General features: G+C 41.6%; 1 protein-coding gene across 1 annotated transcript in view; it reads right to left on the bottom strand.

Moving 5' to 3' along the window:
- The window catches only part of cacna1c (calcium channel, voltage-dependent, L type, alpha 1C subunit), a 172,594-nt gene that overhangs the window by 65,486 nt on the left and 79,435 nt on the right, over positions 1 to 27,673 (bottom strand). Inside the window, exon 4 of the mRNA XM_070853819.1 lies at positions 2,550 to 2,689. Within this exon, the coding sequence (XP_070709920.1) occupies positions 2,550 to 2,689 (140 nt within the window). The remainder of the gene's footprint in view (positions 1 to 2,549; positions 2,690 to 27,673) is intronic.

Below are 27,673 nucleotides of genomic sequence, written 5' to 3'. Positions count from 1 at the left end.
AATCATTACACATTCATAACTGGCCTGCAACTGATAATGTAATCATCAATTAATCTCTTTATCTTTAATAACCTATTCCTGGTTGGATCTATAACATGTCATTACAGAGTGAAAATGTCCATCACAATGTCTTATAGCTCATGGTGATCTTTTTGCCTGACCAAAGCATAAAGACATTCAATTTACAATGATTTGCAAGGACACACAAATGCAGCAAATCCTCAAATTTGAAATTTGAAAGTTTGTTTGATAAATTGACTGTTTTTCTCTTCACTTCTTTGTGATGACCCTACAGGTCTATATAATACCTATTCATATAGTACACGCACATATAAACACATTCACATGTGCACACAGCCTGTTAGCTCATTGAGCCTTCACTAATAAACTCTACAGGTACATGTCAGCTAGAGTATAGGCTCTGGCATCTGTGTGTGTGTGAGTGTACCTGTGTGTTTGGATGTGTGTGTGCCTGTGTGTATGTATGAGTGCCTGTGTGTGTGTGTGTGTGTGTGTGTGTGTGTGTGTGTGTGTGTGTGTGTGAGAGAGAGAGTGAGCGTGTGCCTCTGAGGCTGCTCAGCACCAGGTACAAGCTCTTTCACCCATATGGTGAACAATCCAGAGGGAGTGAACTCTGTCACTTCTCATCTATACACACACACACACACACACACACACACACACACACACACTCACACACACAGAGGCAGAGGCAGAGGCAGGCTGGCAGTAAGGCGCACACAGGCACAACGACAACCACTCATGCATGCACACACTGTGCTGTCACAGCTGAACATTTCCTGGATTTGTGTGTCCTGAGTGTATGAAATGGAGGGAGTGTGTGTGTGTGTGTGTGTGTGTGTGTGTGTGTGTGTGTGTGTGTCTGTATTTGTGTTTCACAACTCTACAAATGGATTTTAAATTTTCTGTTTTCTGAGTCATTTCCATGACAAGTTCTTATATCTAAATGACAAAATAGGTCTAAGTCAGAATTGCAGCTTTCAAGAGACATGGTTTTCTAACCTGCTATGGCTACAGTAGCCTAGTTTTAGTCAGGTAAAATTGTTACTGTGACAAGGACGAAAGGACAATTTGGTCTCTTCATTACACTTTCATTAGCAGTAAAAAAAAAAAGGACAGATTTTGATAAGAGAAATTTTAAGAAACCCTGGGGAAGTGTAGAGAGGCCATCCAGATTGCATTTCCCAAAACAAGAGGCACCAGCCTTGAGCGAGAAATTGAACTCCGCCAGTTCTGGAGCTGCACTTTGTAGTTGACCTTCTGATCTCGCCGTGGCAGGATTTCCTTGAAGGAATGACTGCTGTATCATTGCGCAATTTAATTATGCTGCGCCACAATGAAGGCCGCAATTCAAATAAAGACAGGGGGACACAGGGAGAGAAAGAGGCAGACAGAGAGGGTAGATAACAGCATAAGAGTGGTAAAGGTTGTGTTTATGCCAGGGGCACTGGCACCATGATGCCCGCCGATGGGGTGAGTGAGTGTGTGTGTGTTTATGAGGTGAAGCCAACCATGTTCAGTTAGTGATGGCTAATGTGAGTGAACACTTGACTGGCGAAAGGCACAAATACACACACACACATACACGCTCTGAAGAGTGTGTGTACGTGTGTGTGTGTGTGTGTTGTGCTGTGTGTCCTTCAGGCTGAGGGGTACTTTCTTGCTGTCCTTCTCTCTTGCACACGCACACACACACACACACACACACACACACACACACACACACACACTTGACTTACGGTCAATTAGACCATTTTTATGGCATTAATGTAACTGTCAGGTCCACTGGCTATTGTGCCATTACCTCCACACAACACTGTACACAAAGCACAGCTGGCAGGCAGGGCACACACACACACACACACACACACACACACACACACACACAGAGGCACAGAGGGTTTAGCAGATGGGCTATGTTGCTGAGTTGCAGATAAAGAAAAACAGAGCAAAGCTTTGCTATCAGCATCTAACAAGCTAATCAGTTTAGGCTTCACCAATACACTGTGGGCCAAAGTTTATGGCAGCTTTAATACGGGTTCTCTGTGAGGGAAGATTGTTTTATGGCAACACTTCTTGTAAAAGTTGTCATGCATTGTAGTATTTTAATACTAATAAAATAGACTGAGAGATCAATATTATTCCTTCCTCATCTCTGCAACACTCTGAGAGAGTGTTGTAGCTTTCTACTACAGGAACCAGAGATGTTCATGTGAAATGTTGATTTTGAGCACGATGAGTACCTCTGGCATTAGACAGAAGCTGCCAATTGTCTTGGCTGCAGTTTCATTTGTTGACAATAATTATATCAAGGTACTATGATTAATTTGTCAATGATGTGCTGATGGTTAAAAATGTGTCAGGTATCGCTTTTCAAAACCCTGGAAAAGACAGTGAACCATAATTATACAGGACTTGATATCACTGTCATTCCCTCTATCAAACTACATAGAATCACTTATAGTATCATAGAACCATTTAAAACATCTGTCAGCTTTTATCTGCTTTGTGTGTTTCTCTCCACTCACCCTACGACTACGATGATGAAGTCGAGCAGATTCCAGCCGTTCCTCAAGTAGGCATTGGGGTGGAAGAGCAGGCCGTAGGCTATTACCTTTAGGAACGCCTCCACCGTGAAAATGATGAGGAACAGATACTCCACGCGCTCCTGTAGGTACACACAAACAAGACGGGTCCTTTTATTCGTCTGAACAGCAGCAGAAAAGCATTAGAGAAAGACAAAAAGAAAGTTGATGAAAGAGAGAGGAGAATATAGAAACACCTTGTTGCTGTAGACCACAGTTTGTAGTTAGCAGAGCAGGTTTCACATGTGAGTAAATGCTGATGACAGGATGCCATGTGTACCAGTCAAACGAGAGAACACCAGACACCTATTCCCAATTCTTAAATCAAAACTGTTTGTGGTAGATCTTCTTTTCAATAGGCAGGTTAGTCAGAGCTACTGGCCACACTGAGGCACTCAGACACAAACACATTCATCACATTCATCACATTCATACACAATCATGACATTATTTATTTGGGCCGACAACAACACTGAAGACCATCACAAGTATGTGATTTATGAGCACCAACAGTGCCGACTGTTTACTCCTCAAAGTTTATCAGCCAGAACAAGATGTCCTGTTACTGTTCATGAGGCTCCTGGTGTGTGTGTGTGTGTGTGTGTGTGTGTGTGTGTGTGTGTGTGTGTGTGTGTGTGTGTGTGTGTGTGTGTGTGATTATTTATGTGTGAACAAGTATTTGTCTAACTTGTAATCGTGTACACAATCAAAGCATTCTGATTATTTAATCAAAGCTACTCTCTTCCGGTTCTAAGAGGCTACTGTCTGAAGAGAGGAATGCATGTGTGTGTGTGTGTGTGCATGTACACACACACACATGCACACACATATACACAAGCAGCACTTCTACTACTGAGTTCCTCAAAGATTGTTGTCACAGTGATGACCCCTCCCTTAGAGGGTCCTGGGAAATGACCTCAAATGGCCTTGAGAGAGAGAGAGAGAGGGAGGGAAAGAAAGAAGGATGGAGAGAGGTGATCTTTCTGACCACCATAAATTGTGAAAAAATTCATGATCCACCTAATCATCAATCAAATCTGCTTTATCTGCTTTCTAATTTTTTATTCCAGTTTACGATTGAAATGAGATCATTTCAGTGGCCAACAACACTGTTATGCTCCTGTGTAAACAAAACAGAGTATTTTCTGTCCTCTCTCACAGTCCCTCTGAGGTACATAATTTTTTAATCTAAAAATATATTTAGCTCCATCCATCAATCTGTCCATCCATTTCAGTCCCTGCTCCTCCTGTTCCCACTGGTTTCCCATGGACATACACTCACAGAGGGCCAGAGGTTTGGGACAGAAGGCCGGCTAGGTCTCTGCAGGCTCCGAGTCCCATCGCTGGGAAGAATCAGCTGAACCTGAGGCTGGAGGGACACAACTGACTGTGTGTGTCCAAGTTTACCAAAATAGCCTCGCAAGCTCAAAGGGTTAGCAAAGAGTCCCCACAAAATGATGCTATCATAACAGATGCCATTTAGGTAGGGAATATCAACTTCCCAAACAGGTATTGTTATGTTCATCCTCTGAGGTAAATAAGAAGGGATCTGACAGCCCAGTAACCAGTGAGTTTAAATTATTTCATCAACCGAAACCAGCCAAATTGGAAGCTAGCTTGCTGACAACACTATCATAAAAGGTGACATTAAATAAAAGCATAACTGTGAAAATTGCCATTTTAGTAAAATTACAAATACAAAAATTCCATTTTGGGCTTATGATGGATGGATCAATACCGGTTTTCCTTTAGCTGACATCAGACTTGGAAGCTGTACGTTTTGTTGGGTTTTATGCTGTTTTACTGTTTATTTGACAAGTTAGTCTGTTGAACCTGTGTCAGCATATTGCTCAGCTACTGTTACGGTACGGGAGTTGGTGTGTGGTGTCTGCTCAGGCTTGTGGGAGCTGATCAATCAGAGCAGACTGGGCTTTTTGGGAGGGGGCCCTTAAGAGAGAGCGTTCAGAAAGAAGGTTTGAAGAATAGTACACAGTATGCACAGAATGAAAAAACCATTACAACATGTAAAAATATTCTAATAGGACCCCCAAATAAAAGTATGAACCTTAAAATGAGAATATCACATTTAAATCTGTTTCACTCTTTCACAGCCAGTAAAAAAGTATCGTCAAAGTTAAAAACCCGTGTTAGTGTTGGATAAGCTGCTGTATACAGTGGCTGTATTAAGATTTGCTGTTAAGGCTGATATGACAACTTTCTCAGCATGTAGAAAGACTGTGTCAAACTACCATTAGACTGCTCACATACTCACTTATCCAGAGTCATCCATGTGTTCACAGTTTAGACATGGCAGCGGTGGTTTCATAATCACATTTGTAAATGCTAAGAATTAAAGGTTAGAAAGGTGTTTTTTTAAGTTGGATATTCATAGTGGTGAATTCTCGGCAGACACCACATTACCACTTTTTGATATAAAAGATGATAAAAGAGATCATGCTCATCATCAAAAGATCATGCTTTGTGCTCTTAATGATGTGATTATTTGCCTGGGAACCAGACAAATCTGCAAGTTCATGTTTTATTTGCTCTGGCAGATGCGTCAGCGCCCCCCCCCTCATTCAGACAGATTTCCAGCTGACGTGGCCGGGTTAGGGCTAATCAAAGTTTATTTAATAAGGGGCATGTTTGATACGTAAACACCCAAGATGGTGGCCGCTGGTGTGGAACATTGTATTGAATCTGCATTTGCGAATTGGTCTGGCGATGTCAGGCTACGTGATTATCACTGTGATTTCGAAATGTTTTTTTCCCACACTTAAATGCTCAAGAAGCTTGACAGTGGAGAGAATGACGTGAATTATAATATAGAGGATTTGCGCAGGTTGAAAGGCAGACAACTTAAAAGGAGAGCTGATTTTTAGGCCAGAGATTCTCAGATGCTCAGAAAGCTGTCTTAAATTTGTTTTGTTTCTTGCCTCTGTCTCTCTTGCCTCCTCTCATTTCAATTCAAGTCCATCCAGGGTGCTTTATTGGCACAAAAGTATCCAGCCTAAAGATAAAGATAAGATTTTCACATAAAACACCTGTCTTCTTTTGCTGTCTCTCAACATGGAGAATACTTTTTTTTAATATATTCATGTTTCATACAGCAGACCCTCCATCACACAGTGAGTATTAGTAGTTTATGTGGAAGTAATTAATCTCACAAATGCACACACACACATATCCTCCCTCTCAAATGCACAAAAGCTCTCCATCACTCGCTCTCTCTCTCTCTCAAACACGCACAGATACACACACCCAGGCTGTGTGTCTGCCGGTGACAGGCAGACAGTGCGGCGCTCAGAAGAATAAAACATTGAAAAACATCTGGTAGGAACAGCTCAGCCTGACACATACACAAAGACACACAAACACACTTCTCTGCCTCCTTTCCTTCCGTTCATACAGATCCATAAAGGGCAAAATCCATAAGGGGCTCGACTAATCTGGTTAGTGACTGGAAAGAAATGAGAGAGAAAAGATGAGAGGCCGAGAGAGAAGAGGAGGAAGGATGAGAGAGAGGGGAGGGGTAGAGAGACAGACCGGGGCGACAGAGTCACAGAGAGAAGAAGGCAGACAGAATGACAGAAAGGTGAGTATGTGGAAGCAATAATTCACTTAACTGTGATAGGTCAACCAAACCGCCTATCCATCAACTCGGCCAATCAGATTATAGTATCGACATCCTACCATACAGCGGACAATGTTTCCATTTGCCATGACCTTCTGTGCGTGCGTATGTGTGTGTGTGTGCTGCAAGACAAGGATTAGCCATGAAGCTGTTGCTGAAAAAAACCCACGGACACATCATGGTCTAGTGTGTGTATATGTTTGTGTGTTTCTTTCAGCTTTCAGTAGATCAAGAAGACCAGAGAAAAATACCCTGAACACAGACCATACCAATTACTCAACCACGCAAACACAAACCACACGGAGAGTCACAAAGATAACATTTTTACTTCTAAACTTCTTATTCAGCGAGTTCATGTAGCACATACACTTAGAGTCAAAAAAAAAAAAAAGTGGGAAAAAAAGCACCATTTGTTGTATAACAAACTGACCTAAAACCTGACAGCAAAATCCAACTCTTGTTATGCTGCAAATAACCCTGAACTCATCAAGCACAAGGAAATCGGACGTTTTCCTGCTTAGACGGGATTCAGGACACCTTTCCATACACTTGGTTTATGGTAACAGGCTGCCAACATCCGGTAGTGATTTATTCAGGTGCACACTTACACACACTATTAGCGGGCTAATGATGTCACTGCGACGAAGGGGAAGGATTGACAAATTAAATACAGTAGTTGTAACACAAATGGATTGAGAACACACACGCTACTTACTTTTTACGTTTTGCTATTTTCCCTATCTGTAATACATACATTATACTCACCGACACAATCGCTAAATCTGGGAACAGTTATGAGCAGTCAGACACTAGTAGAGAGAAAACATCACGGCTACCCAAACTTAACTAGAGGAGAAAACAAAGTACAACTTCCTGTGCAATATGGTATCATTATGATTATTGGTAACCTGCCAAACTATTTGACAGCACGTGATGCTGCTGTGTCTAACAGATCTTAGAAATTAGTTTGGGGAGTTCAGAGCTATTATAACTTAAACATCACAATCATGAAAATAAGACCCAGATCATAATGAACAGGAATCATCCTTTAAATAAGATGGGCTCTGTATGTAGTTCATAAGCTCAAAACCTCACATGCACGGACAACTTTTTTTAACATTTAAAGTTAAGAGGTCTGTAATTAAACTCTTTCTTCTTCTGTAGCGCCGGCTATTCTCTCCTTCTCTCCCAGTTCATTATGTCTCTCTAACTTTCTGCCTCTCTCTCTCTCTCTCATCCCTCACTTCCATATCTTCACCTCCTGTCTTTCCTCCCCTCGTTTCTCTCTCCTTCGCTCTCCGTCTCTGTGGGCGCCAACCAGAAGTTACCATAGAGACCAAGATGGGTTCCAATGTTACCATGGAAACTGTGGGCTGCTGCAGCAGCAGCAGCAGCAGACTTCCTCAGTCTCTCTCTCCCTCTCCCTCTCTCTCCCTCTTTCTCTCTCTCCCTCTCTCTCTCCCTCTCTCCCTCTTTCTCTCTCCCTCTCTCCCTCTCTCCCACACACACACACACACACACACGGATGACACTGATCAGTATTGTACCAAGAATATCCACAGCACATAGTCCTAATTACTACTCTTCTGTCAGCATCCAGACTTCCTATTGCGTTTCTTATGAGTGTACTGATGTTTGCATGCATGTGTGAAATTGTGTAAAAAATTGTGCCTGCTCCTGTGATCGATGTTATATACTTTGTTATCTCTTTCTTACCTCACGTACCACCAGTTGATAGCATTGAACTTGTATGAAACTTTAGCGTATCATTCTGGCCCTTTGCACAGGCTTTGGATCTAATAAAGCTTTCACTGCTGTCTACAGCATGCCACACTGGTTACAACACCAGACCTGCTCTATGATGTAATACCTGGTCTATAAATCATGTTTGTGAATGTTATGGTTACTTCTTTATTTCTCTACATTAACCTACTTCTAACTAAGTGGAAACGTGATGGGGCTGAGACTGATTTAGGAGCTTTTTACAAACTTTGAGACGAGTGAGGTATGCAGAATGAAAAACGGTAAACAACTCATCATAATTATGGTCTGCGTATTATTTTCCTTCAATGAGAGCTTAATAGAATTTTTGATGGAGCTTGAAATTTGGGGTTAAGTTTTGGGTCAGTGAGCAAAAATTGATCTGTATTTTCTCTATTGTTGTAATTGCTACAGCAGGGAGATGAATAAAGACTTATAATCAAAGCTGACAATGCTCAAGAGAACAGCTGTAGATTAGAAATGTCATGTTGTCTTTGATGTGAAATCCACAGCAGTGTAAAACAGCCAGTTTTAGCTCACAGTCTCAGTGATTTTGACTCTTCAGAGCTAACAGCCATAAATAAAGGGGGTATCCACCTGACAAACTCTTCATCTTCTACCCTGGCCTGCATTAAGGACAACAAGCTATCCGATTTTTATAGTCGCTCAAGAGACTCAAGAGGAGAGGACAGCCTAGAGGTTACAGAGTGTTACATTTCCAGTGTGGGTGGGTGAAAGGAATGAGCAGCGGCCTTTTCTCAAGACCTGCTATTGAGGTTCTGTTGAGAAAGGTTCTTAAAGCAATGTTAAACTTTGATAACACCTTGGGTTGTAAAGCCTGATATATTGTCTGTCATCTTTGTCATTTGCCCTGGGCTCTGTGAAAATGGATGGAGAAATGTTTTATTCTCTCTCCACTCTCTCTCGTTGCACGGTGAAAGAGGTCTCAGAGAATGAATAAAGCATAAACAAACAGGAAGAAACAAATTGAGACATTCGTTACAGTTTGATCTTAGAAAAGTTAAGCAGGTCAAATATTATTTCTACTATTTCTACCATGACCCACAAGTTAAAACCCGGTAGTTCTATCAACAATTCAGCACTTATTTAAAACCCGCCCAGGTCAATGGAACTCATAGATGCTGTGGTTGTGTTGGGATGCTCCAAGGTGTCAATTGTGTACAGAAGAGTGCTGAAATAGAGCACGAGTGCATATTTAGCATGTGCTGCATAAACAAAGAATGACACAAGGCAAGAAGACCATATAGGACACACAAAGATTTACACAGCATGATTTAATTTGAACAGCAATAACATCAGGCCTGACAAAGAAATAATCACCAGTGTATTGATTGTTAAGGATTTCTGCTTGGGATATAGTCACTCCATGTGGGAATCTCTTTCAATCATGTTGCTGAAAGGCAACAAATCCAAAAACACTGGAAACAAACGGATGCCATGAACGTGCCAGCAACATATGTTCAAAACAAGTCTCATTAACAGACCTAGGATCCAATCTGTTGGCCTCTGGACTGGGATTATGTTTGATTAAGGATTACACTTGTGTGTGTGAGTTACTGCGTGAGAGAGAAAGACAGAAAGATTGTATTATGGTCACCAGTAACCTTTGGCCCTTTCCAGGAAGACAGATCATTTTAAACAGTGGATTAGGACTCTGTGTAATTTTGCACCCAAAACAAAAGTTACCGCTCTGTTCTGAATGTGTTCTAATGTTACTGCTGAACTTTTGTGACATGATTGGAAAATGCAAGTTTAGGCAGAAAATGTTCTAAAAGTAAACCATGTTTGCATTTTTCTGCATTAATGTGGACACCTTATTAAATCCATTTCTTTTCTTCTTCTGTTTGTCTTTTGTTTCTTTCAGCATCCTGAATATCAAAGTTTACAGAGAAACAAAAAAACTCCTGTTTCCAGGCAACAGGCACTGTAGCTACCAGATGGAGAAGGAAGGAAGGAACGAAGGAAGGAAGGAAGGAAGGAAGGAAGGATTAGTCTTTCCATGACATTTTCTACAAATACAGACAGATGGCACGTTATTTAGATGGCCTCTAATGTCGGCTATCAGCTGCTGACTGTGGTCTTCGTGCTTTTTTCAGGGTGAACTTTTAGGGTAAGAATGGCGTGTTTGATTAAGTGGTCTTTTCCAGCATTAATTGTTAAAGATTGGCTTGGTGTTTGGACCCAAAGACGGAGAGAAAAAAAAGCAAGAGAGAGGGCTAATTGTTTAGTGACAGAATTTGCAGCACCCTACTGGGACTCACAATGCAGATCGACAAATCTCACTGAAAGACTGTCACGTGCTAACTATGCATTAGACATGTCACATGCTGTCTCAATTTCTCTTTATCTCACACAGAAAATGCCACATGTTATTTCTGTCCTCCTTTATCAGAGTCTCCCACTTTCACACACAGAGGCCTGTAATCTGTCCATCTCCAGCCTCCTTGTCATCAACAAACACCGTCCCTGCTGACATGTCTCTGGGCAAACAGACAGTAACTGGCTAACACCAAGCTTTTATTTTTAGCTTTTATTAAGTTAATTCAGTCATTCAGTTTCGTCATCTGATTCTCCTGTTCTAGGTTATGAATTCTGAAGCCCGTCCCAGCATGCACTGGGAGGAAGACGGGAAAATACCCTGGACAGGTCGCCACCAATCCGTCAGAGTACTAACACACAAACAACTCCATTCTTCCATCCACAGTGCCAAGATAGAGTCAACCTGACCTGGTGTGACATATTGAAGATAAACTAAACATTTAAAATTGTCTGCAAATGCGCACTGACGTGTAGAAAACAGGAGAGGATACTCAGAGCAGAATGGTGAAAGAGAGAGGAGAAGGAATTGAGAGCGAGAGAGAGTAAAAAAGATAAAGACGAGAAGGAGAGAGAAAGAAACAGAGTAATTGGTCTAAAAATAATGGAACACTGAAGCATAAATCATCTCATATAGACAGCCAGCATGTGTGTTAGAGAGTGTGCGCACAAACGTGTAAATGTGTGTGCATGCTAGTTTGTGTCTAAAGGGAAGACAACTGGTACCCTTGAGAGAGGAGAAGGGGAGAGAGAAAGCAGGAGATAGTATGAGGAAAAAGAGAGCAAGATACTGTATGAACTGTAAATAGAAGGAAAAAGAAAAAACCAAGGTGAAATGGTAGAGAAACCAAACACTTTCTCCCTCTGTGTTCAGTCATCTCTCCATCCCAGCTAACAACACATTCTCTCTTTCTTTTTCTCCCTCTCAAGTGTAAAATGCTGATGTGTGTGTATGTGTGTGTGTGTGTGTGTGTGTGTGTGTGTGTGTGTGTGTGTGTGTGTGTGTGCGTACTGACTTATCACGACTTCTCTTGCCTGCTGCCTCACCACGCAGGGAGACAGATGCACGGCCACCCCACATAAACACATATGCACTCTGACACTATTTATCTACACACACATGCGCGCGCGCGCTCTTTCTGGCATGTACACGCTCACACACTCTGATTTGCACATGCAGTCAGAGACACAAGCAGTGGTACAAATGAAGACAAAGTGAAGTGACACACAAACACACAGATCACTGTAGTGCATCAAGATCAGAGTAGCTGCTAGCAAACCTGACAGGACAAGATCGATTACTATACTCTGCAACTCATTGCATGACTCATGGTACAGAGTGTGTGTGTGTGTGTGTGCGTGCGTGCGTGCGTGTGAGTCATCTAATATGCCTCTTGGGTTGATCGTGCTGTTGTGACTTATAAGCATGAGAGACAGACTGAAAGGTGGTGAAGAATGACAAGAACACACAGCAGCATCTTAAGATAGTTCAGATAGTTCTGTCAAGAATAATTATTATCATAATCATTAAGAATTATTCATCAGTTCACAAACGTCGCCCCCATCCAAGCTCAAATTGAGGCTACAGTGCTGAATGACAAGATAAACCAGCAGCCGCTTTGCATGATGTGAGATTATGTTGGCCTTTTCTCTTGAGATTGATTGAACAATGACGAGATGCAGTCATGTGTCGAGCGAGATGTGGTGACCAAAGTCTAATGTAGCCTATGGCAGGACGATGAATTAAAAGTAATTAGACTGATTTTATTGTTATTCATTTAGTGATACTATGAAGACACATGGTCTGCTGTAATAAGTAAAGTAAATGAATTTGTGGAGAGTGGCACAAAATTAACCAACAATAATTTTAACAATGAATTAATGTTTTAAAGTAATTCATTAAATATTAAGTGCCAAGAATTTGCATGTTTCAACTTCACCAGTGTCTCGGTTTGCAGCTTTTCTTCGTCTCTCTACATTGTAAACTTATTCCCTATCTATCTCTCATTCTGTCATAAAAATCCTTTTCTGTAAACCCAGTCAGATGAGTGAAGCTGTGCTTGTTAGCACATTCTTTCATTCACTGCACTCCCCTCCTCTCACTCTTCCTGCATCCCCTTTTCTGTCCATATCCACATCTGTCCTCGCTTCCTTTCTCCTCCATCTCCTTTTTAGTCCATTTGTTTTCCTCCTTCTGTGTCTCTCTCTGCCTCCTTCTCTGCTGTCTCTGCTTCCGATCAATTATCCTTGACTGCATAACAGGAAGATGCAGGAAGTGTGGGATGAACGAAAGGGTTGAAATAACTGAGACAAATACATAAAGAGAACAGTATCGCTGTCATTGTTCTAGTGGCATCAGCTGAATCAACCAATCATCCACTGACTGATAAGAATCCCACTGTAAATGTGCCCTGAATGACCAACCAGACCTTTCACACAGTAGCTAGCCAAATGAGACTTCCAATTACAGCGTTCCCAGGATTCCCTGTCGTCCATATCACACAACACACGGCTGTAGTGGGCATCAAACACGTAATATCAGTTTGGATTTTTTGCTACACATAATGGGTGTATTGTATGCAGAGTGCACACAAGCAGGCAAGCACACCCGCAGACTAGTGACCCCTTGAGATTGTTCTTGCAACCTCAAGGACAAATGAACACACGAAATGTTAAAGCTACTTGTAATGAAACACAAACTAAACTTAAATGTCATGCCTGCAACACAAAATCCTTTCATAAAAGTGTCTTAATAAACAAAATTTTCACCAGTAGTCACAAGGACAGCGGTACGAGGACACACAAACCACACACACACACACACACACACACACGTACAGTGACAATGTGGGATATTTGCTGTGAGTGAGAGGATACTGAATTTTGCCTCCTAGCTCTTTACCTACTGAGATCAAACACTGTATGAGTGTGTGTGTGCCCACAGATGTGCATTTGCGTGACTCCCACTGTGCTGACATATGGTCTCTTCAGATACGATGCAGGATGGGCCAACAGCCATGGACGTGTGGGAAATGTAGTTCAAATGACCTGAGGGATGGCTCAAACTTTAAATGACGGACAAAATGTTGAAAACAGAAATAGATTCAACCCTCGGGTTGAGATACAGCCTCAGTCCTGATTTGCACTAGAATCACCAGAAAAGTATTGATTCACGACTTGTGAAATAGAATTACTTCCGTGTCTTACTGTTTTTGTTTGTTTGTTTTGTCTTGGTTTTTTCTTTTTCCGCTATCCAAAATCTCATACAGAGCAAGACGACAAATTCAGAGAAACTCCCAGCCACTCTCTCTCTCTCTCTCTCTCTCTCTCTCTGGCTCTCTCTGTCTCTCCACTCCTCTCTGCCTCTCTTGCTCTCTCTCCATGTTGACTTGGTTGTATTGCTCCTATCTGAACCAAACACACCACTCTATCTCCCCGCAGAGCGCTGGAAAAGCCCCGTCTGTGAATGAGTGCGTGTGTTTTGTGCGTGCGCGTTGAGAATTGCTCCATCATTCGTCTCCTGGTTAATGTCCAGTGGAGCGAGACCGGAGCACAACACTGTGAAAATGGAGAAACAGAGATACAATGAGAAAACACTGACATATGCGCGTGCCTGCCCGTTGTATGTTGGTGTGTCAGACAAAAAAATGATAATATTGAGGTGTGAATCCATAGCTTTAAGAGCAGTGTAACTGATATGTCAATTATTGCTAACGGCAGCTGGAATCAATAGCAATTCCCCACGGTGAACAACACATTGTGTACATTACGAGGTCATTATGTGTACACTAATGCATGTCGACTCTAATGTCTATTTTAGAGCAATCCTTTTGGTTTCATTTATTTATTTATATACTATCATTTCTATTATTTTTTTCTATTATGATAAAGTCTCTGTAGGGTTTTATTATGTTTGTATGGTTTTTCTTGTCACATCAGCTCATTTTCTGCCATTACTGTTATTTTACAGAACTAAATTAAACATTATTCCTAAACAAATAAAACAAAAAGACAGCGAGCAAACAACAAAGCTCATTTTTGTGTAACTGTTAAAAGTCAGTGACCAATGACATCATAGATATCATGGGTGTCATTATGACAGTGTATATGTGGTAAAAACCTTTCCTGAAGTAGTTTAAAAGCATATAAATAGCAGTAAAAAAAAAAAAAGCAGGGAACTATGGCAACTAGAGATCGCTGGTTCCTCTGTGAGAATTAAGAGTCGATGTCTTCTAGCAGTCAGATTGCTCAGCTGAGTAACTATGTCTAATGTGGAACTGTGAAGGCTTTAAGTGAGGTCCGATTTGAGGCAAAAACCTGGTATCTTACCCCCTGACCTCCCGAATCCTTACTGATAAAATATGATTTAAGAGAATAAAGCTTGTGTAGCTCTCCTACTGGGTGCCATAGCAATGCCACCATGACACCCAAACAGGATTAGCTGCTAACACCCACTCCCCTGCTGTTACCATAGTAGCACTGTTGAAACAGCGACCCACAAGCTATAAAAAGACAAACTTAACTTCAAGAAAGCGAAAAGTGAAATAGAAAAAGAAAGTAATTAAGATAAGGAGAGGAGGGGGGGAGAGGAGAAGAAAGGTTACCAACTCATCTTTTGTTGGTATTTAACATATATGATTTGACTAAAGCACATTTTAGCTGATGGGTCAAAAAGAGAAAGAGCACGGCAGGAGAGATAGAGGAAAAGAGCTGAGGAGGACTGTTAAAAAGGCTACCACGGTTATTAATCAGGACACTTGAGAGCAAAATTCATTTCTCTCATTCTTCCTTCACTGTTGAAACCTCAGCGGATCTGTCCTCACCTCATCTCCTTACAACCTCTGCATTCTCCATCTTTCTCTCTTACAATCACAGCTTCTCTGTGACTCGGTGAAACTCAACCTCCACTATTTTCTTTATCAAACCGATGGGAACATCTGGCTTTGGTAGCTGCCTTTGTTGCGCCTACGTTCTCTGTCTTTTCTTCTCACTCTATCTTGTTGTGAAACTGTTGATTGCTTCTCGATTATATTACAGCCACTGGGAATTCTGGATTCTGGAGTCGGCAGGCGTGGATTGATTTCTAGGAACTGGACAGTATAATTGGACATATATGATGTGCAAGTAGGTGTGAAGTCGGTGTGTGGTTTGCCTCTGTTTCATCCATTCTGATTATGGAATGCGCAGTTCAATCGGTATTATCTGCTAATCGATTGTTTTGTCTGTCAAAAATCAGTGAACAATACTTATCACATGTTCCCACAGCCAAAGACGACATCTTCAAAATGCAAATATATCAGTTGTGATACTGTGTGAAGTAGAAAAAAAATGTAAAAATTAAACTTCAGAATTGCTGTCAATTAATCTTCTGTCTTCTGAATCATTTTATAGCAACAGATAATTAGTGTTTAGGCTTTTACATTGACATCGAAGTGAAAGTAAAGTAACACAGCCCCACGAACACATGCACAAGCAGACAAGGATGCAGCAGTGGTGTATGAGACCGACGGGGGAAGAGAGCTCGAAAGAGCTCTGCGATACGATCACAGGAGGTGGAGAGACGGTGGAGGGAAATGTGAGAGGAGGGAGAGCTGAGTGAACCTGCGGAGCATCACATTAGCTCAGGCAGAGCACTGAAGTTGCACACGCCATCAGCTGATCGGTATCAGCTGACTCAGTTTATATAACGTGACAAGCTCGCTCACTCACTCTCCTCTGATCATTCATACCGCCGCTGCTGTGACTGCTTATGCTGATTGATTCCTCCGGCACCCCAGCATCATCCTGTTATGATTTCGTACAAAATATAGCTGGTGATAGCGTCTCTTGCCGTGCGCATTATGTATACCCCACATCCCAGTGATACTGTGAGAGTCTGCTGGGCTCTGTTCTGTGTGCACCAGAGGGGTTTATTGTGTTCCCTGCAGAATGCATTGCATGCTGGTTGGTTTCACTGGCAAAGCCTTTTCTACATAGATGTAATTTATGTAATCCTCAACAATTTCTACCTTTCCACTGTCCAATACAACAAATATACCATCTTTCCTTCCTTCTGCAACCAATCAAATTATGCAAAAAAATAAAAGTTTTCACTTACCGTAGCGGCCATGAGGGACAATATGTTCTGTTATGAGCTGTTTGTGTGTGCTGTATGTATTTCTAAGATCAAAGACAAAGCAAAGCACACGCACTCCACCTACACTCTCCCTTTCAGCTCAGCGGGGAGCACAATGGATGTGGCTTGTGGCCCTTTTACATACTGTACAGGCATGGTCATCATTAACCACATGAAAGACACACGCAGACACTCTCGCACATCTTAGACGTAACTCACTATCTCAGAGCACACAGGAAGTCAACTCCTACATTCAACAGCCAACGCGGCGTAATTAGGGGATACCTGTTTGTGTGTGTGTGTGTGTGTGTGTGTGAGAAACCAAGTGCACAACGTGCCAAACCAACAACTAAAGGCATACCTCTGATGTGTGACAAAGATGAATAGGAAGACAGTCAACAGAAGGAAAAGGAAAAGGAAAAAACACAAAATACGGGCATCAGGACTATACAGAGAAAAGATGGAAAGGAAGTGACCAGAAACTAAAAAGAAGCGTTTGTTTTTAGTCTGCCATGTTCTTCTCTTGTGATTCTCTCTGAAAATATGTGGAGCCTTTGCAGACCTGGTATTAACCTCCATTTGAAACACTAAGACCAGCAAAAAGATTTGGTCGTCCTGCACTGATCGCTTTGATGCAGCTGTGATGTGATTTTCTTTGACTGTGTGGAGGCCGAGCGCAGAGTTTGGTGCTGACTGGGGTGTTTGTGATAAAATGTTGCATTTACTGATTCAGCTAATGCTACAGCAGCACGTGTGTGTGCGTGTATGTGTGTGTGTGTGTGTGTGAGTACATGTTTCTGGATGTCAGTTTGTGTGTGTACATTTAATGCATTGTACGAGCATGCCAAGAGATGGTTGGAAGAATTCCAACCTGCCTGTACGCATGGGTTTGCTCATGCTGAGTAGAGCAACGCAATACTGCAATGCTTGTGCCGGTAGAGTGTTACAGATCTATGTGCAAGAGAGAGTGTGCATGTGCTCTCACCTTTTTTACCACATTTATCAGTTTATCCTCACTTTAAGTTAAAAGTCCTTCTTAGGCTACTCTGAACAGACTTGTATTTAAATACACTTAGTGCTATTCCACACACTGGGGTGTTGAGGGGGGCACACTGAGGGAGGGCTCCTTAAGAATAAGAGTACTTTTGTTGCTAATCCAACATTTATTTTATAAACCTCTGGTTCTGGGTTACGAAAAAGTGCTTGAAGGAATAACTACAAACTGCAAAGAAAGACAAAAACTGCTCTTAAATGGTATACAACGACAGTTGTTTATAGATGAAACTGAGTTACTGCTGTGTAAATCTGTTTTAGTTCATATTATCGCTGGTTGCCTTAATTCAATTGAGTGATAAAATCATGATGCTGTCCTTAGAGTCAATTGCTGGAACAATTTATCAGGTATTTGATAAATTATGGGCAGCAGGGGATGACAGATGAGTGAAGAAAGAAAAGAATGAAGAGAAAAGACAGGAGAGACTAAAAGGAGTGGTGGAGCCAAGAAAGAGCGTCACTTTAACTCTTAAATAAACTATTTAACTAAAAATCTACAAAACAAGGTGCGTTTCCCATGAATCTACATCCGCTCTTTTTATACAATCTGTACATAAAAATACAGAAATACATCTTCATCATCTTTTCACACATCTGCAGTTCATCCTGATACACCATCACATGTAGTGATAATGTAGTAGTGTAGTGATGAAATACAGCCTAAATGAAGTAAGAGACAGCAGCTCAGGGGGAGATAAAGACATATGGAAAGAAATGAGGAAAAGGGAGAATGAGAGATGGTGAGAAAGAGGGGCAATAAAATGAGTCTAGTTTCTCATGGGCTCCTTCACTGTCTCCTTGCTGTCAGTTTACCCTTGCTGACACTTACTACACAATGTGTCCTTGCTGTGTGTGTGTCTATATGAGTAAATGTGTGTGTCAGTGGGAGTGTGTGATGAGCCATGAATGATAATGGATATTGGACTGCCACACACATACAAACTCACAGGCGGAGACACACACTGCTCAGCCAGACAGCAGTATATCACACAGATAGTCTGGATACAAGGACAGGCTCTCCCTCTCTCCCTCTTTCCTTCTCCCTCCTTCCCTCTCCCTCTTAGTTTGTGTTTTTTTTTAATTCTATTTTTTATCTGTTTTTGTCACATACACAATCACACACGGCCTTTATTATAACTTTCTTAGCAAACTTTCTCTGCGTGTGATGCCTTTGGGTATTCTACAGTGCATTAGTGTCTGTGTGTGTTATATGTGAGCACCAATGACTTGTTAAAAGCTGTGTTTTGCACACCAACTTTAGTTTTTGATTGAATCATTGAGATTGGCTCAACTTTGGACCCCTTGTGTGCCTGTGTCCATCAGTGTGTGTGTGTGTGTGTGAGTTGGCCTCTCATTAACTTTCCATCCAGTGTTGTGATGTAAACCCCCGCTGAGTCTGGCATGTTGATCAGCTCTCGCAATCCATCCCTCCATCATTATCAGGCTTTGTTTCCTCTGCTTGACTTTTCTCTGCTTTTTCTCTGCTGCCTACAAGAAGGAGGACGTTTTCTAATTCTAAAACACAGTGTGGATATTCCTTTCCCCGAAGCAAACAATTCTAACATTTCTATGATTCGTTTGGCTGCTTAGTACAATTGGGCTTGCAGAGTAAAAATGGCAACATTACACAACATGGGCTAAATCTTGTGCTAGTTCAGGTCAAATAAATGCTTGTGGAGAAGATGCTACACAGTATGAGAATTTTTTGCTTTTATCACAGAGACAGAAGTTCCGCAGTTATTTCAAACACCTTCATATGCATATGCTGCAAGCCAAACAATGACTTCATCTTCAATGGAAATTGTGTGTAATCAATAAGAAAAAGAGAACAATGACAAAAACTACCACTGTACATAAAGCAGACCATTTGCAAAATGTCTTAAAAAATGTTTCCCGCAAAGCAATATCTATTACTCACCATGAATACTGAATGAGTAACGTTAACTGGTTGCTATAATTGTGATAAGCCATTTTCTAACAACACAGATGTGAATGGCATACGCATTGAGGTATTTTCTCAGTAACATCTAAGAGAGAGATGATAAGAGAGAAATGCATACATTAATTTATTTAAGGTGCTTTGGTATGACAGTCTGACAGCAGTGCCATTCAAGGAGATTATTTCAACAGCGCTGGCCATAGCTAGCCAATGACCAGACCTGTCTGACTGGAAGGCCCTGAAGTCTTGCACAAAAAAATGTAACCTGCCTACATCCTACACCTGCCTATTCCATTGAAACCCCATAGTTTAGGCTTGCCAATACATAATTCCTGTTGGCTTCAGAAATTCAGACAGCTGAGAGCAATTCTGCATCTTCACTTAAATGATAAAGATTACTGCCAGGTCTTTCTCTTGCACTGACACAGCACAATGTGCAGATGGCTTAGGCCTAGCAATGTGATGGTAAGTGATCCTCAGCTCAACCTGTGGCTGCATGGTGTAAAATGAGCACAACCTGGCAACGAGACAAGACAAGAATTCAGCACCCACTGAAACTCAGGTTAACATGCACTAATAATCTGATTATGAGAAATAACAAGACAAGGCATTACCTCCATTAAGATGTTTGCATGCATCATTCATAGAAACATTAGATGTTTATTCCTGTGTCCACGCTGAATCAAAAATTCAATACCATTAAATTTTTCGAAAATCTTATTGCATCTGCGATTATTCTTATAACAAGCTTAATAAAATGAAGGTAATTGTTTGTTGTACATGGTTTCCACCTAGCATTACTGCTTTAAATGTATTATGATTAGATTGTTTGTATGCATTTAAAACAAGCCAATTACATTTTAGCCTGCTTCCCAACAAACACTTTGGAGCGCTGCTAGTCACCATGGCAACCTAAACCTCCTCCCTCTATAGGAAGCACATCTGTAGGACAAAGTGTCCTAATGGTTCGCTAGAGGGTGATGTCACAGGGTTGACCAGACGCAGAGATACGCCTCCCAAGAGAGGACAGACTGTACCCGTCTGGACACAATGACATACAGATGTACAGCACATGGGCCACACATCGCCATGGACACATGGGGACACACTCTAGCATGGAAATATGTGGACAGATAGTACATATTCACACACACACACACACCTGTCCTTCAGTGTGTGTGAGGACAAGCCAATGACAGAACAGTGGAGAAAAAGGAACAAATAGCAAGAACACAAAGTACGATAAGGCTTAAAATGAATAGAGGATGTATGGAAGGAGATAAGAAAGGAAAGGAAGTACCAACGGGGATAGAGCAGAGGGATTAGAGGGTCTATGATTGCTTCTAATGTCATTATATGGGATTGGGTTTTTTTTGCAGCCAATCATTATAGCATGACATCAAACATTTGCTAAATCAATTACCTCACCTTAAATATTAGCATTAGCATCTGCCATAAACATCCATCTAAAATGAGCATTAGCATTTGTAATGAGGCCTGATGTTTATCTAAATATCAGCATCACATCATTTCCTCTTTCTTTCTTTCTGTCTTTCATAGTCCCTCTATCTGCCCTCTAATCCAACACCTTCCCCATAAATCTAGTTGTCGTCCTTCTTCCCTGCAGTGTTTTCTTCATCCATCTGTTGTTCTGTCTGTCCTTGCACTGTATTCCATGCTACAAATATTTATTTACCACTCTGACTGCCTTCCTACCTGCCTCCCTTTGATGTTTGTCCATTCAGTATTTTCTTCGCCAAATTAGCATATTTGCCTTTTTCAAATCAATATCTGCTTCTGTGCCTCAATTTTCTGATGTCTCTGTGTGTGTCAGTCTGTCTACCAAACATATGCACCTATGTAAACACACACCTCTCCCTACTTTCCTCTCTCTTTCCCTCCAGAGCATGCCCATTAGTTCTGCTTGCTTGGTGTTCGATGGAGCCTGTCCCCCACACCGGCCCCCTCAGAGACCCCACTGGAGCCGCCATGGAACCTCTGATTCATCAATCTTCCTTCAGCTGGCAGGAAACTGACCCAAGGGACAGAGTCCCCGTTGGCAGTCTGGAGCCAAGATGGCTGACGGGGCAGGAGAGGGAAAGTGAGGATAGAGGCATGTGGCAAATGGTGGCAAATGGGCGTACAGGTGGAGGATGGAAGAGAAGGTGCTGATCAAACTGTATGAGAAGGGAGGTTTGTGTGTGAGCATGTGTGGTACTTAGCCTTAGATACAATAACAGAACACCTGTGTAGCAAAAAGACTCCTTTTTTCCCCTCCTTCCTTTCTAACAAAAACCCTTCAGCAGTGCTCTCTTATCTTGTGGCCATCTCTTGTGTGTGTGTGTGTGTGTGTGTGCTTGTCAGAGAGAGAAGCAAGCGTGTAGCTAAAAGGAGATTTCATGGTACTAAGCTGATACACTAAAAGCACAGTAAAGGGCAACAGGGTTAATAAGCATTCAACAAATGGATTTATCGGGCTACATGTAATCCCCCAACATACCTACACAAACACACAAGACACACACATAACCTGGCTTACACACTCCTGGTTACTTACACAGCAAGGTACCCAAACACATTCATGGTCTCTCTCGCAATCTAGTTTAAACACCACTCTGAAGGAACAGGAGAAAATAGGAGGAGAGGTGTTTGGGAGAATAGGAGGAAGATAAAAGAGGAAGAGGGAGGGGTATTAGTGCAAGCAAGCCTGCAGTAAAATGTGATGTGTGCAAGAGCTAAATTTATAGATTCCTTAGCCTGAAGCTAACTCTTTGAATACAGATTTGCTTCAAATGTTTGCTCCTAAAATATTGACACTGGCACTGCATCCAAAAATTTTGTATCTGGGCAGACTGTCAGCACAGCAGAAACATCCTGTGCAGCAACCCCTTAGCTTTATAGTCATGATGTTACACGGTCACTCTCAGGAGCTGTGCGGCGCAACCACAGTCCTCTATTGTTGACTGAAGTAGCAGAGGTTAGGTGCCTTGCTCAAGGGCCTCTTGACCACATTTACAGAGCCAGCAAGAGTGCTGCTCATTCAGTTTCCTAGCCTGGGTTTTCCCTGCTGGTCTGGGCACCCAATCCAATCTGATCTTTTAATATTCTGGCAGCGGCTACCTTGACATTTCTCCGAAACTCAGTGTTACTCCCAAAATAAAAACCCAAAAAGTGAACACTGTATTCGAACTGAAACTAATGACTTATCAATTAATTATTAGTTATAATAAATAATTAATTATTTAGTTTATGAAATCTCCAAAAATATTAATAAGTGACAAATGTTACACCCCACAGCACATTTTACCCTATTAAATGTGACTAACAGTTTTAAATCAGTTTGAAAAGACTTGCAGGCCAGGTTAATTGGTGACTCTAAATTGCCCGTGAGTGTGAATGGCGTCTCTATGCGTCAGCCCTGCTATTGACTGGTAACCAGTCCAGCTGGGATTGGCTCCAGCCCCCCCGGGACCCTTAAAGATAAGCAGTATAGACAATGGATGGCTACAAAAATGGGAAAAGCTGCCAATCCTCATATCTGAGAACATTAATTTATTTAATCATTAAGTGTTCCTGATTAATTATTAAACTTAAATTCACTAATTAACAAACCAACTTGTCATTTCATCACCGGTTGTGTGTACCCTCACACTATGCATTTGTATGTACATGAACACAAATGAACAGCATAATAGTACTTGAACCCTATTGTTCGCACAACTGCTTAAACACACACACAAATCCTTCCTCACTGTGTGTCTCCCTGTATGCTACTTTTCTGTAAGACTGAGCTATGTGCTACTGCATTGATGAGTCATTGATGACACACACACCAGAGATCAGTAAGGTGTTCTGCTCCAGTTGTAAATGTGTGAGTGAGTTGGGACTGGTGTATTTGAAGACTCATATGATGTCACCTGCCTCACGTGAATACACAGCATACAGGTGAGGACATTATACACATTCATATACACCAATACATGCAATAGATATACCCGCACACATTGATTCACATAGACAATCACAAAGACAGACACACACAAATGAGATATGAGACTGGGGTCTGTTTCAGACTGGCGGCTTGGGCTAACAATGGGTAGCAAGACCTGTGGGACACACAAATGCATGCACACTCACAAACATACTCCCTCTCTCTTTCCCTCTGCCCCTGTGGGTAGGGACACACAGTACATTCTGGGCCGTTGTTCAAAGCTTAGCAGGATTAGCTGCATGATCTCGCCACTCTTTTTTTTAAATATATATTTTCGTATTTTTAGTGGGTTTTGGCTCACTGAAAAAGGAGATCAGCTTTAGAGAAAAGTACTTCAGTATAAACAGATAGATTTCATCTATCTCCTGCCTTCATATCCTGGGAGGAGAGGATGGGCCAACTATTATATGTTATATACATTATATAGTAACAAGTATATGGATAGTAGTGATATTTTAAACAATTCTGCTTCCAAATTTGTGGATTTTTTTTTTTTTTTTGGGGGGGGGGGGTGCTGTTTTGACATAACAAGGTCCATAAAGAAAAAGGGATTTCAGAGCTCAGAGTGCAAGAACTTGACTGGCGTGCATATAGCCAACAAACCTCTTTGAGATGAACTGGATTGCTGGCTGCAGGCCAGGCCTTACCACCCGCCATCAGAGCCAAGCCTCACTAAAGCTCCTGTGTCTAAATGGGAGCAAATCTATGCAGCAAGGTTCAAAAATTTTGTGGAAAGTTTTCCCAGAGACGGGGGTAGTTATTATAATGCCAATAATTGTGGAATGAGATGTGAATATGTAATATGATTGTCCATACTATTGGGCATGAAGTGTGAAGTACAGCATCAAAATGAATAGGAATCTAATTCTGAACCCATCTGACAGCCTCTTTCAGACAGACACAAACCACAAGAACATGTTGCTTGTGTAATAAAGTCATGTAATGGCACTGAGCTCATTCTTGCTCATTTTAAATAGTCTCCTTGGAGAAGGTTGACTTTGCCTTTTAAACCCGGTGCTGGTGATTTGTGAGCCTCCTGTGAATTCTCAGGGCTTGGTTTCACTGAAGCAAGCAGTAGCAAGATGTCTCTGCCTCGTGTTTTTTTTTTACACATTTTGTCCACTTTGTGTCATTTTTCTCCCTTGCTGTATTCTCTCTCCCTCTTTTACATCTTGAAGCTATCAGTAGCTTGGCAGCGAGACAAGAGAGAGACAACACAGCACGTGGAGAGAACAGACCCACAATTCCATGGCTGTATACAACACACACACACACACGCACGCACACACACACACACACACACACACACACACGTCTATAATTCCATTCTGTTAACTAGCTGGCAGAGAGCCTACCTCAGTGTTTCCAAGGCAACAAGTTTGTCCGTTTAGCAACATCGTGGTACATTGTGTGTGCACGTGTGTAGATATTTCGTGAAAACAATATTGAAAACATATGAAAATGCAACGGATAAAACACACTTACAACAGAGATTCAAACACTTTTGTTCTCCTTCCTCTTTCTGCTCTGACAGCTCTGTGGGTTTCTCACACGCCATTGGTCACGGCTGTGTAAATGACAAATGCATACACCAGTGATGATGTGCGTGGCTGAAGTCGCAATCCTCTACTGTATTGTTTTTGCACTGCACCTCCCAGAGTTAACTTTAAACTCAATCTCTGATCCCAGTTCGATGTCTTAATACTTGGATCTGTTGATGTTGATGTGCTTTCATAGGTGTAGTTAAAGCTGGAGGATAAGGGTGACATTTTAATTTTTTTATTGACAAGAAATCCAAAGAAAAAAAACAACTATTTGTTGGTTAATCTCTTAATACTGTCCAACTTCTACACTACTGTCTTTGGCATTCACCCCTAAGCTAATTGGTTCCTGTTGAAGTCTTTAAAAAGGTCACAAAACACATTTGTTATATCTTATATTATCTTAGTAATTTCCTAAAAAGGCTGGACTATAGTAAACAGGAGTAAACAGTGCTTTTATGGGGGATTATTTAGATTTGGTGTTCTAGTGAGTATTCATGACAGCACTACAATGTATGTGGGATTAATTCAAAATAAACTACAGTGCCCATGTTCAAGTAAACGATAAAGCATGTGTGCCAGTGCAACACTGTGGCTCACTCCTGTGTTTTTAATACTTTTGGGACAACAATGGATGTCTATGGACCAGAGCAGTACGCTGCGTGAAGCTTTGGCTACACAGGCAATACGTGTTAGAGCCATCCATTGTTGGTTTGGGTCTTTTTATAGGATTTGTTAACAGTGGGAGAAATATGGAAAAGCATCCTCTTTATCCTCTAATGCTCTTTTGTGTGTTTAGCAATGCTGGCTGTCATTGTTCATGCAAATTTTTAAAAAAAAATGAAAAAGAGACTAATGGTAGCAGGCAAAGACACAAAGTTGAGCGAAAGAAAAACTAAAAGAGTGGAATGACGAAAAGTGGAGGACAATAGAGCTAGAGAAAAAAAGAAGGTATGACAGATGAAGTGCACATAGATGCATATCTGTGTTTATGTTTATGGCTTTCTTGGCGCGTTACAGGGTACATGTGCATATATGTGTGCGCCTGTGTTTATGAGAGCATGGACGAGCCAGGTCCACAGTATGGTCAGCCAAGAGTGTAAGTGTGTGCTTGTGTGTGTGTTGACACCTTGAGGTGTTGTTTCTTCTTCAAGTAATGGAATTAAAGGAGAGAATCTATTGGCGAGTGTCAAACACACACGCATGCACGGACACACACAGACACACCAAAACAGGAATTAAACATACATTCTTCTTTATCTGTCCATCTCTCCCTCATTCTCTCTCCTCTCACACACACTCTCACACACGCACACACCACACACACAAATAAAATAAAACTTGATTTATCAGGTCTACAAGAGACTCTGACACGTACTGTAGGGATGCTGCAGGCTATTATGCTGAATACTCAGTAAAAATGCAAACAGTTCACAATGTGTATAGTGTATACTACAGGGATTATGCTGGCATAAAGACACACACATGCATACACACATTCTGAAAGGATTACACTGAAGATGCATTTGGTGTCAGTATATTGCATAAACAGTTCTCTACAGAACGTTGTCCCCTGAAGGAACTACAGCGTAGGAACCAGAGCTGGAAGGGCTTTTAGGGTTGTGCTCATCAGTCTCCAAAAATTCACTGCTGTGTGTGTGTGTGTGTGTGTGTGTGTGTGTGTGTGTGTGTGTGTGTGTGTGCCTGTGTGCCCTATCCTGCCCTGCCCAGCTGTCTTTCTCCTGATCTCATTTGCATCTACAGGCTACTAGAAAACCATGTGTTTGTACTCAAAGCAAAGACTGTTACCACTGTTCTGATACCCACTTTTTTTCCTTTTCACCACAGTGAGTGGAAAAAAAGAAAAAGAGGCAGAGAAAAATGTTGAGAAAGGAAAGCAAGAGGGGAGAGAATGATGAAAGAGAGAGGGAAAAGCGTCACTAATGTTTCCTGCTAAAATATTCAGACTACTGCCGCATGATGCGTCACCCTGTCCCACAGATGCATGTACACTCACACACTTTCACATATACACACAGAGCAAGAGCCGTTCCTAGCCTTTAGCCAGAGTCCCCCTCAGAGGAACATGCAGGAGCCAGCGGCCGTGTTTGACCACGATGAACTTCTTGTTCGCACGCTTTTCTGACTCATGATTGGTTAATAATTTAGGAAAGGGAACAGGAGGGGAAAATTCAATTCAAGTATGGCAGTCAGCGCCCATATCGCAGCTTTGTAGAAACAGCACCCTGAGAATTTAACGATCGATAAACTTTACACCAGCCAACGGAGGCCTACAAATAGTTTCCCTTTAAGACCAGAGAATGGGAAGGAAGAGAGGAAGCAGCGAGAAGGAAAATGAAGAAAAAGAGTACCTGACAAAATTCATGACAAGTATAAGGAACAATATATTAGGGACAGACGGAATAAATGCCTCAATGCTTCAATGAAAGCTGAAAGATCATGAGGACAAACAAATGAAGGATCTAAACAGCAAAGACAGAGAGAAACAGAGCAAGAGAATCACAAGTCCCTCTGTCTGCATGCTAACCACTGCCTTATTCTTCCCTCCATCCCCTCCAACCTTAGACTCAGCATATAAAATATTAAAAGCCTTCAGTCAGCTCAGGAGCACAGGGCAGCTAGAGAGGAGGCAGGGAAAGGAGAGGAGAGCAGAATCTGTCTGCCACCACCTGACA

Source organism: Pempheris klunzingeri, chromosome 22 (genome assembly GCF_042242105.1).
Source record: "Pempheris klunzingeri isolate RE-2024b chromosome 22, fPemKlu1.hap1, whole genome shotgun sequence".
In the NCBI taxonomy this organism is placed as follows: Eukaryota; Metazoa; Chordata; class Actinopteri; order Acropomatiformes; family Pempheridae; genus Pempheris; species Pempheris klunzingeri.
Note: the sequence above shows the minus strand (reverse complement) of the source record. Positions and strands in the feature narration are given on the sequence as shown.